Source organism: Spea bombifrons, chromosome 11 (assembly GCF_027358695.1).
Source record: "Spea bombifrons isolate aSpeBom1 chromosome 11, aSpeBom1.2.pri, whole genome shotgun sequence".
In the NCBI taxonomy this organism is placed as follows: domain Eukaryota; kingdom Metazoa; phylum Chordata; class Amphibia; order Anura; family Pelobatidae; genus Spea; species Spea bombifrons.
In genome coordinates, this window is record NC_071097.1 from 32,815,467 (window position 1) to 32,832,193 (window position 16,727).

General features: G+C 41.1%; 2 protein-coding genes across 3 annotated transcripts; one reads left to right on the forward strand and one right to left on the reverse strand.

Moving 5' to 3' along the window:
- The first annotated feature begins 926 nt into the window (after window positions 1-926).
- FFAR4 (free fatty acid receptor 4) lies at window positions 927-9,174 on the forward strand. Of its 2 annotated transcripts, none has more exons than XM_053450967.1 (4): window positions 927-1,612; window positions 5,943-5,948; window positions 7,186-7,374; window positions 8,316-9,174. In XM_053450967.1, exons 1-4 carry the CDS (start codon window positions 1,073-1,075, stop codon window positions 8,706-8,708), a joined length of 1,128 nt encoding a protein of 375 aa, XP_053306942.1. In that variant the 5' UTR covers window positions 927-1,072; the 3' UTR covers window positions 8,709-9,174. The 2 variants fall into 2 exon arrangements, with proteins under 2 accessions (XP_053306942.1, XP_053306943.1); XM_053450968.1 differs by having other exon boundaries at window positions 7,186-7,314.
- Window positions 9,175-9,918: 744 nt separating this feature from the next.
- Window positions 9,919-13,153, reverse strand: RBP4 (retinol binding protein 4). The gene is made up of 6 exons (XM_053450970.1): window positions 13,071-13,153; window positions 12,643-12,782; window positions 12,264-12,400; window positions 11,958-12,064; window positions 11,198-11,410; window positions 9,919-10,185 (listed from the first exon to the last, which is right to left on the reverse strand). Exons 2-6 carry the CDS (start codon window positions 12,751-12,753, stop codon window positions 10,172-10,174), a joined length of 582 nt encoding a protein of 193 aa, XP_053306945.1. The 5' UTR covers window positions 12,754-12,782; window positions 13,071-13,153; the 3' UTR covers window positions 9,919-10,171.
- Window positions 13,154-16,727: the final 3,574 nt, after the last annotated feature.

Below are 16,727 nucleotides of genomic sequence, written 5' to 3' on the forward strand. Positions count from 1 at the left end.
GGGAGTGATAAAGGGCCACTGGAACACAGGAGTGATGGGAGTGATAAAGGGCCACTGGAACACAGGAGTGATGGGAGTGATAAAGGGCCATTGGAACACAGGAGTGATGGGAGTGATAAAGGGCCATAGGAACACAGGAGTGATGGGAGTGATAAAGGGCCATTGGAACACAGGAGTGATGGGAGTGATAAAGGGCCATTGGAACACGGGAGTGATGGGAGTGATAAAGGGCCATTGGAACGCAGGAGTGATGGGAGTGATAAAGGGCCATTGGAACACAGGAGTGATGGGAGTGATAATGTTAACACAACGAGGGGATTTAAACATGTGCGGGATCAGCATACGGCTCCTGAATCTAAGACGAGACCAAATTCTATGTTTTAATCAACGCAATTAATTACATTACTCTTGATCGCCCTTACGTTACCCCAAAATCTTTATAGATTGTGAGACAGCCCGAGCGAGACCATCCTCTGACCTTTAACTCCACGCATCGCTCGCTACCTGCCGTGTTTGTAGCCCAGTCCTTCTATCCGTGGCCGCAGAGCACGCTCGCTCTGCTTCAACGTATCTTTTCAGGGCTCGGAAGTATAACAGCGTTCCCGAGCGCCCTTTTCGGACCTTAAGAAGTTAAAACAATAAAACAGGTAAGTTTATTGGAATACATTTTTTTGTCCCACTTTGCAAATATTGGGTATGACAAAAACCCAATAAATCCGTCGATTTCTTTTTTTATTTGGTATTAAAAGGCAATGTTTGGTGAAGTCCGGCACTCTGATCTCTGCTGCGGCTGGGTGGATATTTACAAGACTATCGTGCGTTACTTCCTTGTTCCAAGTCACAGAGGAAGCTTCTATTTACCCGATATCTGAAACCGTAGAGGTCTGAAGACCAGGAGCTGCGTGCCGGGATCGTTTATTCTTTCCTCTTACATCACAAAGGGCTATTTTCCTCTGTTTTTTATTTTTTTCTGCACCAGGAAACATTTTTGGCCAAATTTGTTATTTTTTGGATCGATATGGCCGGCCAGACGGTATCTGATCCTCCCTCGCCTTAACCGTAACCCCATACGATGGACGACCAGGTTCCCCCGAGTCCGGGCGGGAAATGCCAAAATGGGACATGCTTTCTGTTTTTCTCGGACTTTAAGAGCCATAACAAGGTGGCCGTAGCGGTGGTGGAAACGTTGGTCCTCTTGTTGGTCTTTGGGTTCTCGCTGCTCACCAATATCTGTGCCATCGTCTTGTTAGCTAGGAGAAAGAGGCTGGTCACCGCCAACTGCTTTGTGCTGAACCTCTTTTGCGCCGATCTCCTTTTTATCAGCATGATCCCCTTCATCCTGGTGATCCGCTGGACCGAGGTCTGGGTCCTTGGGGACTTCATCTGCCACATGCTCTTCTACATCATCTGCCTGAGCGGCTGCGTCACCCTTATCTCTCTGTCGGCCGTCAGCTTGGAGAGGATGGTCTGCATCATGAAGGTGACTCAAGCCACCACGTGTAATGCCAAGGTGGTGGCAGGGGGGCTTTTGGGCATTTGGGGATTCTCAGCCATTACTGCCCTACCCCTGTGTTTATTCTTCCAAGTGGTGACTCTGAGGGTGAACGGATCGGTAAGTTGCCTCCTCGTAACAACGAAAACTGTATAGCAAGTGATCCGTCATTACTTTTCACAAAAGCTTTCTTTACCATTAGCTTATACTTCATCCACTGGGAATCCATTCCAAGTATTTACTACCCTTTCTGTAGAGCCTGCATAGAAACATAGAATCTGCCGGCAGATAAGAGCCATTTCGACCCCTGGCTTTACTGCTGTAGAGACTCAAACCTTATCAGTCGTTGGTCTCGTCTAGATTCAGGAGCCATATGCCGATCCCATGCATGTTTAAATCCCCTAACTGTATTACCCTCTACCACTTCTGCCAGGAGGCTCTTCCACTTAACTACTACCCTCTTTAAAAAACTTTCTTACGTTACTTCTTAGCCTCTGACCTTCTAGTTTTAGATTATGACTTCTTGTTGTTCTAACAACTCTTCTCCTTTGAAGCAAACATTAACCCTCGGTGACTTTCCATCGTACCCTTTAGCTCCGGAATTCCTCTCTTTATTATTATTGATTGTTTATCGAGCACCATCAGATTACGTAGCGCTGAATTCTTATATTTCAATGTTTTTTAAATCAAATAATTCCAGCAAGTGTGAAATTGTGATGTTCAGTACAGTCTGGCAGTATGTAGTTAAGTAAGCCTAATGCTGAAAGAAAGAAAGAAAGAAAGAAAGAAAGAAAGAAAAAGAAAGAAAGAAGGGTTTTAGGATGTATCAACATGACATTAAGTGATACTAAATAATTAGTACGATATCAAGTATTGGGTACATTTTATTATCTGAATTAATATACACTACCACTCAAAAGTTTGGGGTCACTGACTGTAACATAATTGCAAAAGGGTTTCCTAACGATCATTTGGCCTTTTTAAACTTAAACTTGGATCAGCGAACACAACGTGCCATTGGAACACAGGAGTGATGGGAGTGATAAAGGAGTGATGGGAACACAGGAGTGATGGGAGTGATAAAGGGCCATTGGGACACAGGAGTGATGGGAGTGATAAAGGGCCATTGGAGCACAGGAGTGATGGGAGTGATAAAGGGCCATTGGAACACAGGAGTGATGGGAGTGATAAAGGGCCATTGGAACACAGGAGTGATGGGAGTGATAAAGGGTCTCTGTACTTCTATGAAGAGATTCCATTAAAAATCAGCCGTTTCCAGCTACAATAGTCATTTACAACATTAACCCCGTCTGCGCTGGATTTCTGATCCATTTCATGTAATTTTAATGAACAAAATTTACTTTTTTGAATTAAAAACTCTAAGCCTTAGAAATGTGATCGTATCGGATTGTTTAGTGAAAGGCTTTGTTAAAGGTGCTGTTCCACTAACCCTGTCGTAACTAAATATTCTGCGTTAGACATGTCATTCTCCCTAAACCTTTCGTGCAATAATAGGAGAATTGTTAGAACAAGAGATCATAATCTAAAACTAGAGGGTCAGAGGCTTAGATGTCATATAAGAAAGTGTTACTTTATAGAGAGAGTGGTAGATAAATGAAACCGTCTTCCAGCAGAAGTGGTAGAGGGTAATACAGTGAGGGGATTAAACACGCATGGGATAGACATACGGCTCCTGAATCTAAGACGAGACCAACGACTGATTAAGGTTTAAGTCTTTACAGCAGCAGACTAGATTGGCTTCATTCCTATTTTTTGCCAGGAACACCTAATTGTCATGTGACACAAAAGGAGGCACTGATAGGATGTTGCCCTAGAAGCTATTAAAGTATCTGTGTTTCTTTTATGTGATTAAAATCACAGATTTATATTGTCGCAGTAGGATAAAAAATATCATCCCTAATCCACCAATTAACCCTTTATATTTTTATGTATTCAGCAATTATGGAGGACTTTATTCGGGTAGCCGAGGCTTTTATATTATTTCTCTTTGTTCGTTTTCTGATCGGGGGACCCTGATTTCCATCCCAGGTCCATTTTGAAACAGAATCCGAAGAAGAGACCTTTGAGGTTTCTAAAAGCTCATGCATCTTTACATCTTTTGCAGATAAAAGGCATTTTTTGGGGCAGTGAATGGAAAAAGATGAACGTTTTTAGCACTTGTAAACATGTATTTAAATTTTAATGCTAAAAAAAAAGATACTACGTCCTGTTACTCTAAAGATAATTAGCTGCCGTAATATACGCTGTGCTGTACAGACCGCTCGGAACACGTAACACACGAAAGAAAGTATATCGGCTGATCAGAAGTTTAAATATCACCTTTAGGAAACAAATGAGAAATGCAAACATGGAAAATCAATGTACGGTCGCATGTTTTGAGTATGTTCATGACGTGTGCGCTGACTGGCTGCACTCTCCATTATTTGAAGACGCTTCGCTGCTTCTGCAAATAAGAGCAGTAAAGGGAGGCTCGGGGGGTGATTTGTAAAGACTCCACACGGGCATGATAGGCACACCGCGTTTGTGGCGTGTGATGGGCTGTACCGGGGTACCTCCGAGGGAAGCGGGTGGGGAGCAGGGCAATAATAGGCAGGAAATAAGTGGAGAGTGGGTGTGTCCAAGCAGCACTTCCTGTCTGGAGAAAGACGGAACTGACCTGGATGGGGCTTCAAGCGGGGCCAGACCAGGGATGACCGGGTGGCCCTGGTACTTTAAGGCAAGCTGTCTCCAGATGACTGCGGGCCACATGTTAGGTTTTTGTAGTCGCTAGCATGCGGCCGGGCATATCCATGGCTGCAGCCCCCGGTTTGCCGCTTTATTGGATGAGCATCGGGCTCCATCAGCCAGCAGCCCATTGGACGTTTGCCCGCAGTGCCAAATGGCTAGTCCGGGCCTGGCTTCAGGTCAAACCCAAAAAGTCCCTAGACATGCTGTTCTGGAGAAAAAATCCCCACCGGTCATCAGCTCGGTGTGCCGAATGGCCAGTCCGACCCCGGCCCTAATTCATAAAGTCTTCAAAATGCGTCACTTTAAAATTCTGTAGATTTCAAAAAGTGACTTTCACACCGAAACTCTCTGAAATCATTTAAAATCCCATCATCAACTCGCTGATCTGACCTCCTTTGTTACGCGTCAGGTGTAACCGCTGGCCAATATTTAATAAACCCCGACCTGCCCTACTTAACAAACATATGGCTTTTGTTGCGAGCTGGCATTGGCCGCGGCCGCGGAGAAGTCGACATCCGACATACGTCTGTCTATACGTTCCAGTCCTTACAGAAACACGACAGCCAACAGGTGTCTCTCATTCAACATAATCCCATCGCGATCCGTCGGTGTCCGGCAGAAACATAGCGTCGATTGTGCGCGTATTGACTTAGGCAACCGGAAAAACCAACCATTTAATGAGTCACCCGAAGCCGGCGGATCAGCACATGCCGGTTTTATACTTTAAATAAAGTGGATAAAAATCAAACAGAACGAGAGAAACCCTGATGCCTTCAAGACTTGGCACGGATAGACTTCCCTTTTAATAAACCGCCCATGAGTGTGAGAGCAAAGCGTTATCACTTCCCGACAGAAACAGATGAAGCGGAGATATAACACGTTAACCCCGTCAGCGCAGTGCTCAGTAGGCTGCGAAGGGTTATTAGGGAAAGCCTTGGATAGCCGCTCTTTTTTGTGGACCCGGTGGGGTTAAGGATCGCCTATCTTCTGGGTTATCTTATCAAGCACCTGATAAACTACATAAAACTTCAACGTGATTTGCAAGCCTTGAAACGGGGGAATTATCGTGGGAGTTCACGCAAATCAAATTTATAGGCCGTCAATATTTTATTTATCATTTCGAACGTCATTGATGGGTTCTAGAAAGAGATGAAAGGTCAAGCGTGGGGTCATGTTTATTAAGACGACTTCGGCATACCGCTCCTGAATCTAAGACGAGACCAACGACTGATTAAGGTTTGAGTCTTTACAGCAGGAGGAACGGGCAGACTAGACGGGGGCCAAATGGGGCCGATCTGCTGGCAGATTCTAAATGTGAGATCAGCTGGAAATATTCCAGGTGTGTTCATGATGGTTGCTGTTCGGTTAAGACCTTGACCCAGGTCTTGACCTTGATGTCCTGATAGAGTTATCAAGCCACTCTGTGAGAGATCGTATGAAGTTTATGACTCTGGGCTACATGGAGAAGAACTAAGAAAAGTTAGACCCCCTGTAAGACCCCCTCGTTAGACCCCCTGTAAATCTTACATGATCCACTTAAGGAGGCAGCTGGTGGTGAGTATTTGGGAACGTACGCTACCGAGCAGGAGAAGCTTTTGGTGGAATTCAATCTGTTGAGGGTCAGAACAAATAGGTCTGAGAGTGTGACACTGTTTCTGCTCCCCATAATTACCCCGTTATTACCCCATTGCCATGGATAGAGGAGCAGGTTTGGATTAGAGTACTTTCTCCCCGCCATGGGACGTAGCTCTCACCCATGGCATTGCTTGGGCCAGCAGGTTGCTAACCTTGTTGTTCTCTTCTGTAACCACAACAGTCTCTATGGAATTGTGTAGTTATATCTGTAATCAGTGTATTATTCAACAGCACCGGGTTCCTGTAACTAATCAAATACGCTTTACAGGAGAATAAAACAGGGATTAAAACGATGGCAATCAATCCGGCTCAGTGACATTCCACTAATAAATTACATTTTATACGTGTTAGCCTAAGACTGAAAGAGCGCAGAGGATTATTTGATAAATATTGGCGAAGAGGACATTTGTTCCTGGTGGACAACCGCCGAAGCTCAGCTATTAGAAGGGTGGGTTGATCAACCACTAACCTTATACACTCCAGTTCAGTAATTATGAATGTTCACCAAATTCCGTCCACTTCCCATTTGGGATGATCCACTTCCAGTTCCATCTATGTCCCCAAACAGCTTGTCTGTACCATATTTGCCCCCAAACTGCTTGCCAGTGGCCCCAAACAGCCTGCCATTGCCATCTTTGTCACCAAACAGCCTGTCTGTGCCAGGTACCATGTTCCAGTAGCACCGTGTTGTCTGATTAGATACATATTAACAAAGAGGACATTTAAACCTGGTGGAGATTCTCCAAAGCTCAGCTATTGGAAGGCAGGAACCACCCACCTTATCCATTTCATTCCAGTAATTATGAAAGTCCATCAAATTCCGTCCGCTTCCTACCTGGGTTGATATGGTTTGCCTTTACTTTGTATATTAGAAATGAGGGTTGTGTGGTGGGCATGTCATATTTCAGATATTTCATATTTCATATGTCTGAAATCCTTAGGAAGAGCTTTAGGGACCTTAATGATTCTTTAGTCCTTTCAACGACATCGTGGATTTTGAGTCATGCTAGATTGATAACCTGGTTCCTATTTGGGCCAAACTGGGAAGGGTTGCAGTTGAATGATATCAATGTCTTTCCCCTTAAGCCAGACAACCACATGTACCCCTGTGTGCATGGAACATTAACATACATGTGGGGAACCTAATGTACACAACAGGGACACACAAAGCCGGGTGACTTTTCACCCCGATCAAGAAAATGTATTGCAGAATCCAAATATAAATATCATAAATGCTACATGGCGATGCTACCGTTTTTTCTTAGAACATTTCTTTTTTTTTATATTTTTTTTCACATTTTGTCCCACAGGATGTCCAGGTTTGCACATTGGTTTGGCCCACCATTGCGGAAGAAATTGCCTGGGACATCTCCTTCATCATGTTAGATTTTTTGGTCCCTGGTTTGAGCATCGTGATCAGCTACACCAAGATTTTTAAGGTAAAACCCAATTCCAGTCATTCCCGACTCCCTCTCTTTCTCCAAAACATGCACCATCGTGTCTTCTCCGTAGAACGGGCCACGGAAAGACCTCAACGAGAGTTGCTGTGGTTGGCAATGGTCCCAGCGCTCTACACACAAGTGGTGCACGCAGCACGGCCAGCCGCGGTAGAGAGAGGACTCCGTGAGAGTCTGACGAAGCTCACCCGTCACATGGGAACCGGAGCCAAGTTCCTATTTCACAGGTCGCGTTACTGCCAGCTGTAACACTGGACCTTATTCTATTACTTGCAATAAAAATATAGTTCAATTTCTTATATATATATTAACTCTTTCATCACATGTTGATCAAATAAAATATTGCTTTAAAATGTCCTGTTTAACCCTTTACCCTGAAAGACTCAAACATATCATATTCGTTTACATATCTTCAGCCCTGAGGGGTTCTATCTATTCCAGTTTTGAGCAAAACTATCCCCCTCCCCCCACAAAGGAATATTAAAATAATAACTAAAACATAAAACAGTAAATTAATAAAATATTTAAAATGTATACATAAACTGCCTATTTTTATTTAGGTATCCTTTTTAAGTGAAACCATGGAAAAATGTGTTTTGTAAATTTTTCCAATGTTTTTGATTTTGTCATGTTAAATGATCATCAGTGCTATCTTTGCCCCCCAGGCAACTTGCCTGTGCAATCTTAGTCCTTAAACAGCTTGTCTATGCCATCTTTATCCCCAAACAGTTTGTCAGTGCCCCCAAACAGCTTGACTGTGCCATCTTTCTCCCCAAACAGCTGTTCAGTTCCCCCAAACAGCTCATCTGTACCATATTTGCCACCAACCTGCTTGTTAGTGCCCATAAACAGCCTGCCAGTGCCATCTTTTGCCACCAAACAGCCTGTCTGTGTCATGTTTGCCACCAAACAGTTTCTCAGTGCTCCCAAACAGCCTGCCTGTGCTTGCCCACAATATAAGTAACAATATTTTGTATTTTCAGATCACAAAGGCCATGAGAGAACGACTGATCACAAGTACCGCATATTCCGAAAACCACCAGCTCCGGGTGTCTCAAAGGGATTATAAACTCTTTAGAACCTTGTTCCTTCTGATGGTTTCATTTTTCATCATGTGGACTCCGGTGTTTATTATCGTTCTGTTGCTTCTCGTGCAGAACCTGGATGAAAATTTCACGCTTCCTCCAACGCCCTTTTTTTGGGTGGTCGTTTTCACTTTTTGCAACTCCATCGTAAACCCGGTTTTGTACAATATTAACCTGTTCAAGCAGAAGTGGTGGCAGATTATTTTCTGCTGCTCGGAGGAGGAAAGGCTGGATACAGACACAGTAACGAAAAAGAACGACACTCCAAATGTTTCTACCGTCGTGAAATAGATTTTTAGATCTCGATTTTACGGGAGGGAAGTCTATTTGGAATTCTAACTGTTGGAACAAGAGGCCATAGTCTAACATTGGGAGTGCCAGAGGCTTGTATGTAATGTAAGGAACTTAGAGGGTGATAGATAAGCGGAACAGCCTCCCAGCACAAGTGGTAGAGGCTAAAACAGCAAGGGGATTTAAACATGCATGGGATGGGCATATGGCTCCTGAATCTGAATACGAGACCAACGACTGATGATACGTATATTGGCCGAATGGGTCAAACTTTACGTTTCTATGAATTTTCTATAGTTCCTATCCCAGCACAGTGAATACATTTTTGGACTAGATCAGTACTGTAAATATAGTATTCCGTGTCCATTGAAACAACATTTATGGGGTTTTTTTTAATATTTTTCTGCTTTTTTATTTGTTATGCTGCTATTTTAAGTTCAATATTTGAAATAAATGTTTACAGCATACTGGTTCATAGAATTAGTATGCATAAAGCATCCAATAAAAGGACAATTATTTGCTTGTACGCGAGAAAATGACATATATATAATTTGGACATAATAGAGGTGGATACTGTCGACAGCTCAACCTAAAAATTAAATATTGGTCCAATAAAAAAGGAGTTTATTAAAGGAATATATTTTTTGCTGTTATGCTATTGGACTAACATGACTTTTTGACCATGCCGACAAGTCGAAAAAAAAAAAAAAAATTAAAAAAAAAACTCTACTAAAAATATTAAAAATCATTTTTTGAAAAAACTGTAATAAAAAAACTGATGCACTGAGAAATATGACCAAGTTCGTTGTTTGAGATTTTGGTTTTAGTGAATACCTTATTGAATAATTATGCGCAATTTATTTCTAAGAGTAACCATGGAATTAGTCACACAAGGAGTTAATTAAAAAAAAAACATGTTTTTTGGAAGCTGCTAAAAGAGGCTCTGATTTTGTGGTCTGAGGTTTGGCAGAAATGAACATATTCCATAAAGTAGGCATTTTCCGCATGGGAAATATAAAGTTCGGGGGTGTTTATGACTGTAGGAATAGTCTGGTTTTGACATAAGCCACAGACATAATATTCCCTATTTACCAAGATTTCCAAACAATTTAGAAAATTAATCAATTGCAGTGGAAATATAACCAGGGGCTTTATCATCATCATCAAATTTTGAAAATAAAAACTAAAAAAGTGAAATAAAAAAAAAATATTTTTTTTTTTTTGGAACAGAAATATTTATTTTCTTCACTTCTAGAAACAGGAATCAAACATGAAATGAAGCGCTATACATGGGAGTCAATTAAATCCGGTATAAAATATATACATGGCTACTAGAATCATTCCACAGCAGGTTATTGTTATTTCATTGGCGTATTATATTCTGTAAGATGCCGAGTAGGAATGGATCTTGGAAACTCGGAGAATCAACAGGATCCTTGATTGGATTCCTCCATTGTATTCGATTAATCGCAGAAGCCTAGAAACAGAGGTGATAAAAACCATTATGAATAGAATGTTATTTAAAAGAATGGCTCACCGGTCTGGGACTCAAATGGTTTCCTCCAGACAAATAATCACTGGAAATGATCAGGTTAACCTATTCCTTGACATTATTGATTGGGTCCAAATACCCAAATGGTGCCCTTTTTTGCACAATGGCCTTTAAAGTGTAATGGGGTCATTGAAAGGACTTTGCACTAAGATTGCTCTTTCTAAACATTGTCCCGATGTCTTCGTGAACGCCGAAAGGCTCTAGGATCACTGGGTCATTGGATGGGAAAGGGAATTGTGTTGGTTTTATTGGACGATTCTGACATAAGAGAGAGTTGGCAGGGGAGTTGCAGTTTCACCTTCCTGGCTTCACTTTACATGATGAACGGCCAAACCCGGTGAAAGATCTAAAAATCAGCGAGATTTCTTAAAAGTCCCCTCACTGATGGAGCTATGCATTATATGTGGGGCCGACTTGGCCCTGCCTCCAAGGAAAATTGCCAAGGATGGTTCTTTATAATGCGCAGCGAATACAAGGAGTAGAAATCACAACTCTCCTTCCAACTCCTGCTTTAGTGAATAAACCCAAACATCTGGGGATTTTCTGGATTTTCTCCAGAAGCTCTGGGTATGGCGGGTGATTTCTGCCTTCCTCCGACCCCCAATCAAAACTAGAAAAAAAAGGAATCTTCTCTATACCTGCTCTATACAGTCTACTAGTCGATCACCTGGTATTCTTTTTGTTACAGTTACTAGTAATAGAAGTTCTTTCTAGCAGGATACTTGGGGTTTGACTTCGTCAGGGTTAGTGAAAGAAAAATACAGTTTGTAGCCACCCTTGGGCATGCGCATAAAGCACCTGCATATATATTGTGCACTACTTTAGAACTGTTTCCGCAGTTTTAGTTGAATGCCTAAGCGAAGGAGTCGGTTTGATGAACATTGAACATATATATATATACAAAATCTACAGAACTCCAAGTGTGATGGTTCTTTACCGTTGTGCTCAACCACTCTGTACTTCCGGTCCAAACACAGCTCCTCTTGTCTCCTCCTCACGATTCTTTGTGCCTCTGGAGTAAGTCCCTTTGGATCCCGGGAAAACACGAACGAGTAGCTGTCCTCACATGTGTTGTCAGCGTTTAACTTACGGCAGGAATAATGGATCGCGTAGGTGTCATAATCGGTGTCTACAACCCAGTGATCATCAACTGAAAAACGAGACAAATCAACCATATGAAAAAAAGGGAAATCAAAGCGAAAATAAGATGGCTACAAAAGTATGCCAAAAAAGTTCAGATCCAAACTAGGGCGGCCAATGGGCGGCCACTAGCCTTAGTGGGTAGGACCCTATAATTCTGTGCCAATCCCTGGAATTTTGTGCGGTGGAAGCTAATGGTGATCTTTCATCTGTGTCAAATGTCAAGAGGTCCACAGTTTAACTTTGACCAAGCTATCCGCATCGGTTTGTCAATACTAACGAACTCATTTATAATACTTAACTCACAGAGTAGAACTGTTTGAGCGAATGATACAATTTAAGGTTTTTAATTGATCTTTCCGAAATTATTATTATTATTATTATTGGAATGGGATATTGCATTTGTTCTAAAACCTATAGATTCGGATACAACATGGCAACGGCAACAATGATTGGTCTGAAGAGCATCAATATCATCAGAACCATCCCAAATCATCCATAGTTCCACAATCGCTCCAGTGATAACATTTTATGAGGTCAGTTTCTGTAAAACTCACGTCCTTTCTCAAGGTAGGAGAGAAGACCATAATACTTCATCTTGAACTTCGCTGGGTCATTGGTCTCTCTGAAAGTACCCACCATGTCAGCGCAGAGCTCCACAGTTCTAAAAGGACAGCAAAGAGAGTGTGTTTGGTATGGAGGAGACATCCCAAGGCAACATTTATCATCTATCTATTATTCTGTCTATAGGATGAAGAGAGGCTGGGTGTATGGGTTGTGAGGGACAGCAAAAAGTACTTAAATATATATATATTTTAACACAACCACACAGAAAAAAATGCAAAGAAATAGCAGTCTCTTACTGTAAGATTATGACTCTTCCTTTGGCTGTTGCTGTCATTTTACCATTTTCATCGACGGAAAACTGAGCGACAATGTTATCGAGGAGGAAAAGTCCTTGTGGGTCTTTCTTAGCTACGGCGTACCATGTTCCAGCATACTATAAGACAACCAGATTGCAAGAGATGCATGTTTTATAAATGTTACATAATAATCTGTAATTAAAGTCTTGTTCTGGTTTTATCTCAAATAAATTAAGGTCAAATAATTAAATCTAGACTTTGGAAGGAGGATGGAAGAATGATTGCGCAATACAATGGAAGACCATTTTCAGCTGATGAGTTCTTCTAACCCTATGTACTGAAAACACGAGATTTAACAGAGATACAATGTAGCACGTACCCGATTTTTGTCAAAATCTTGTTTGACCCTGAAGTTGTCCACACGGCAGTCTCTGGAGCAGTACCCAAAGCAACACAGGGCAAGGAGCAGCCCTAGAACTTTGAGGTCCATCCTGCTACTGAAGTTATCACCAATAATTCCTTGTAACAACAGAACAAAAAAATATTAAAATTACAAAATAATCAAACGTAAACATATAATAAAAATATGTATATATATATATAGACCCATATACAGCATTTATGAAATATAATGTATTCATTTTTTTAATTAATACTATTCATTAAAATATTTAAATATTAATAAAGGAAAAACTATGTATCTAATAGGTTGTCCAAAAATAGCTAACAATACACCATGTAGAGTCTTAGAATTAAAATGTTTGACGAAAATAATAAATCTAGGTTCCTGATTCTATTTAGAATAACGTTAATTTGGGAGTTAATAACGCCGGTTGGGTCGCTGTAGATGAAAGCGAAGTTTTGCGTCTTACAAAGCGGGAATCCAGCTGCCTCCAGATGTAAGAAATCCTAGAATTCGGCGTGCCGGAGGTTTATATAGAGCTCTGCCCCGGGGGGGGGGGGGCTGTTTCGTAACATCGGTAGAAGGTAAAAGACCTATATTTTATGTTGGTGACACATCCAGATCCAGCTGGATCGCAGCCCGTTCCAACAAACTTGCATAACATCAAAATGTGCCCTTTAACCTCAAGTATTTGTCGAAAAAGCCCATATCCATCTCCCAGAGAACACGGAGCTTAAACCAATAAATAAAGAAAAGCTCTGCACATACTAAAGGGGGGCAGGGAAGTTTCCACAACATGTTTTGCCGTTGGCAATGCGGTTGGGGAGAAGTTTTGGGCAAAAAAAAACCCAGGTCTTCAGCGGGACGCAGGACAGAGCCCTGTCTATGGGCAGGCGCAACGCTCAGGAATCCACAGATTCATGAAAAAATGGACAAAAGTCACTTTTGTTCAATTTATTGTTTAACCCGTTAAGGACAATGGGTTGCCCTTAAACCCTTTAAACACAATGCATTGTGAGGCCGTACATGTACGCGCTTAGTCATGAAGGGGTTAAGGATATTTTATCATACTGTAGCTGTAGAGACGCAGCTGGGTTCCGCAGTCCAGAGCAGAATACTTCATCTTCTACTTTGATTTAATGATATCTGAAGATGCCACTTGGTTCCATTCTCACCAGGGAAATCCCTGCTTGCATGCAGGTGATTTAAGAATATCTTTTACCTCTTGGCGAGTCTTGGCGTTTGTAAGGATGCTTATTGGAATCATTGGTGATGTTACGTGCGTTACGACGTTTACACTACGCGGCACAATGCTTGCGGCAAGGACGAAGCGTGTAGAACAATAACGTAAAAAAGGTAGCCGGAAGATTGTAACGAGGGCAATCCTGAGGAATTATCCGCGGCCAAATCGTCAGAAAAGAAATTGGCTCTGCACACTAATATAATAGTCTATTAAATAAATAGAGTACAAAATATCTGTGTTTTAGTTAAAAAAAAAAAAGCTTCACCTGGATAAAAAAAAAAAAAAAATTGCCAGCATCAAGTCATGCAAAAACTTTGTTAATTGCCCCGATGCCTATTTAAGTTTGATTGGCCCAGAGGAAGGTCCTGTGTTTTGGGTCGAAATGTAGGAATTTTTGGCCTTGTGGGCAACAATATTTATCACACAGAGTGTGTATATATCACGCAGTATATATATATATATATATATAGACATATACCGGTATATATATATACCCATTATACCCAGTGGCGTATTTCATTAACCTCTGCAGAGGATTGTTTTATTTCGTTCCGAGTCCGTTCTCTTCATGGTGCCTCTGTGTCAATATTTGCAATTTCATCACCTCAGAACCACAGGAATGACTTCTGTTAAACATTTTCCAAAAATTGTGTGTTCTGAAACGCACGCGAGAGATGCAAAGATCACCGGCCTCCACTCTTACCTAATAAAAATCCACCCCGGAAAATCACATTTTAATAAAAAAAATATATATTATTGTCGAGTAAATGAGGGAAAAACCCCCAAAACATATATAGTAAGAGTCTTTCTGATAAGGAGCGATGACAACAAAACTCTGGCCTTTTAGGACGTGCTGATTAAAGGACACCGGGCTATACAAATACCCGACTTTTCTTTGTACAAAAGAACAGAAAAGGCTTTTTTTTTTCTAGATAGCAGATTGGTTTTCATTTTGTTGGAAATCCTCTTAAATTCTTTCTAAATGTATTTTTTTTTTTGTATTTTTTTCTGTAAATTCTTCCTAATTCTTCATAATTTTCTTTTTTGGAAATATGTGCCAATTTTTGCAAAACCGATCTCCTCTGTTACGTCTATGGAATAATAATAATAATAATAATAATGGATTCTGGGACATGACATTTAATAAAGTCTTCAGAAGTACTTTGCTCCCTCGGAGGCTTACAGACATACCCGTGATTGGCTTGTTCAGGGGTTGCACCCTTTGCCAATTGGCACATATCTCTATTACCCAACTACGCCATTTTTATGACATCATGTTTCGACGGCGGCAGGTTAAAATTGAGTTAAATACTCTGTGAAAAAAACATACAGTAGGGTTATCGGGGCTCAGAGAAAGTCAGGGAAACATCCAGATATTTTTTATTCTAAATACAGCAGACATACTGCCTTAACCTCCATTCATTTTCTGTTCTGAAATTAATATAAAATAAATAAAAAATAAAGATACATCATAGCCTCCATGAATATCTCCTCGGATATTACAAAAATATTAAAATGTGTTTGAATTGTCGAATATTTGAATTATTATCTGCCCAGTGTTATTTAGGGACATTTTTGCCTCTTTACTCTCCAATGTCCTGCAGGTTCTCCTGAATGTTGTGCCACAAGTATATTGCACCTAAATAGTTAAAAATAAAAAACATTCCATGTTAATATTGTTTCATAGAAAAAGTGTTTTTTTGCTTGTGATGGATACAAATATGTGTATTTGATTATTATCTGTGGGCCTCCAGCCAAAGAAAGGCACGAGAAGATGTTTTTAACAAAACATTACAATGGTGCGAAAACATAAGAGGAATGTCCTCCTCGTTCTACTTAAAATTCTATAACTGTCACAGTTTGAGGGGTAATAAAGCTCCATCTCCTATTATAGTTGTAAAAACATTTGTTTATTGCCAACAGCCTCTGTTTTTTCTCTTTATTCTTCTCTCTTACTTCTATTTTCTTCATTCTTCTCATTTCATTCTCTTTATTTTGTTATCTTTACTCTGCTTTCTTAGGTCTTCGCACTTCTGCCTTCTAGTTTCTGACTCCTCAGTTCTTCTCCAGAGTGGCTTCCGTACCCGTGTGGGCATCAGACATAGAATTCTGATAGTTGATGTCAGCGTGGTCATTTTAAAAGGAGACACAATGGAATGGGCCAGGGAAACAACTGATTTTTGGCCTGATTTTTAAGATTTTGGACCACTACCTGAAGCCTTTCAGACTGCCTGATAGCAGTCCTACATCTTACCACCTTCAAGTGGATTTACATGAAGAATGGATCATTTTTTGCACCATTTATGATGTCATATTACGCTGCTCTGACTCAAGGCATCCTTTTAAAGCATTGTATGGAAGTTTTGAGGGCTCGACACAGTCTGCATGGCGTAAGTGGGCCGGTTGGAAAGATAGGCCTCGTAACCCTTGGACTTACCGCCTTAGTATGCTAGCCTAGTTGGCCTAAGCCAGAATATGTCACTGAATGGACCACTTTGGAGAGGGGCGCACCTCAGGGTCACCTTATCCACAAGCAAATATGGTGCTGTCTCTTTCCGAGAAATATATCACCAAACGGCTCTTGCCTTTAAACCATGTTCTTTAGAGATTCTATGCTTTAATTAGCGATCACGTCTTTCATTCACAAATTCTTAAGCCATTGGCGAGACCACTTGTAAATTCGTGAACTAAACAAGCCTTTCAGAAGCACGATTACGTTTGGCTTCTTACGTACGTACACAGTTGTGATCTTAAAATGGATTACTTTGTCTAAAATGATTCCTTCGGGATTTGTGAGCTAAGAGAACAAGCCGTGGTC

Bases quoted from the DNA above. Each gene is read 5' to 3' on its own strand.
- FFAR4 (XM_053450967.1), top strand. From the start codon at position 1,073: ATGGACGACCAGGTTCCCCCGAGTCCGGGCGGGAAATGCCAAAATGGG. The intron at 7,375-8,315 runs GTCTTCTCCGTA...TTGTATTTTCAG, and splicing joins TCCAAAACATGCACCATCGT to ATCACAAAGGCCATGAGAGA.
- RBP4 (XM_053450970.1), bottom strand. From the start codon at position 12,753: ATGGACCTCAAAGTTCTAGGGCTGCTCCTTGCCCTGTGTTGCTTTGGG. The intron at 12,065-12,263 runs GTAAGAGACTGC...CTGTCCTTTTAG, and splicing joins GGAAGAGTCATAATCTTACA to AACTGTGGAGCTCTGCGCTG. The intron at 11,411-11,957 runs GTGAGTTTTACA...CTCGTTTTTCAG, and splicing joins CTCCTACCTTGAGAAAGGAC to TTGATGATCACTGGGTTGTA.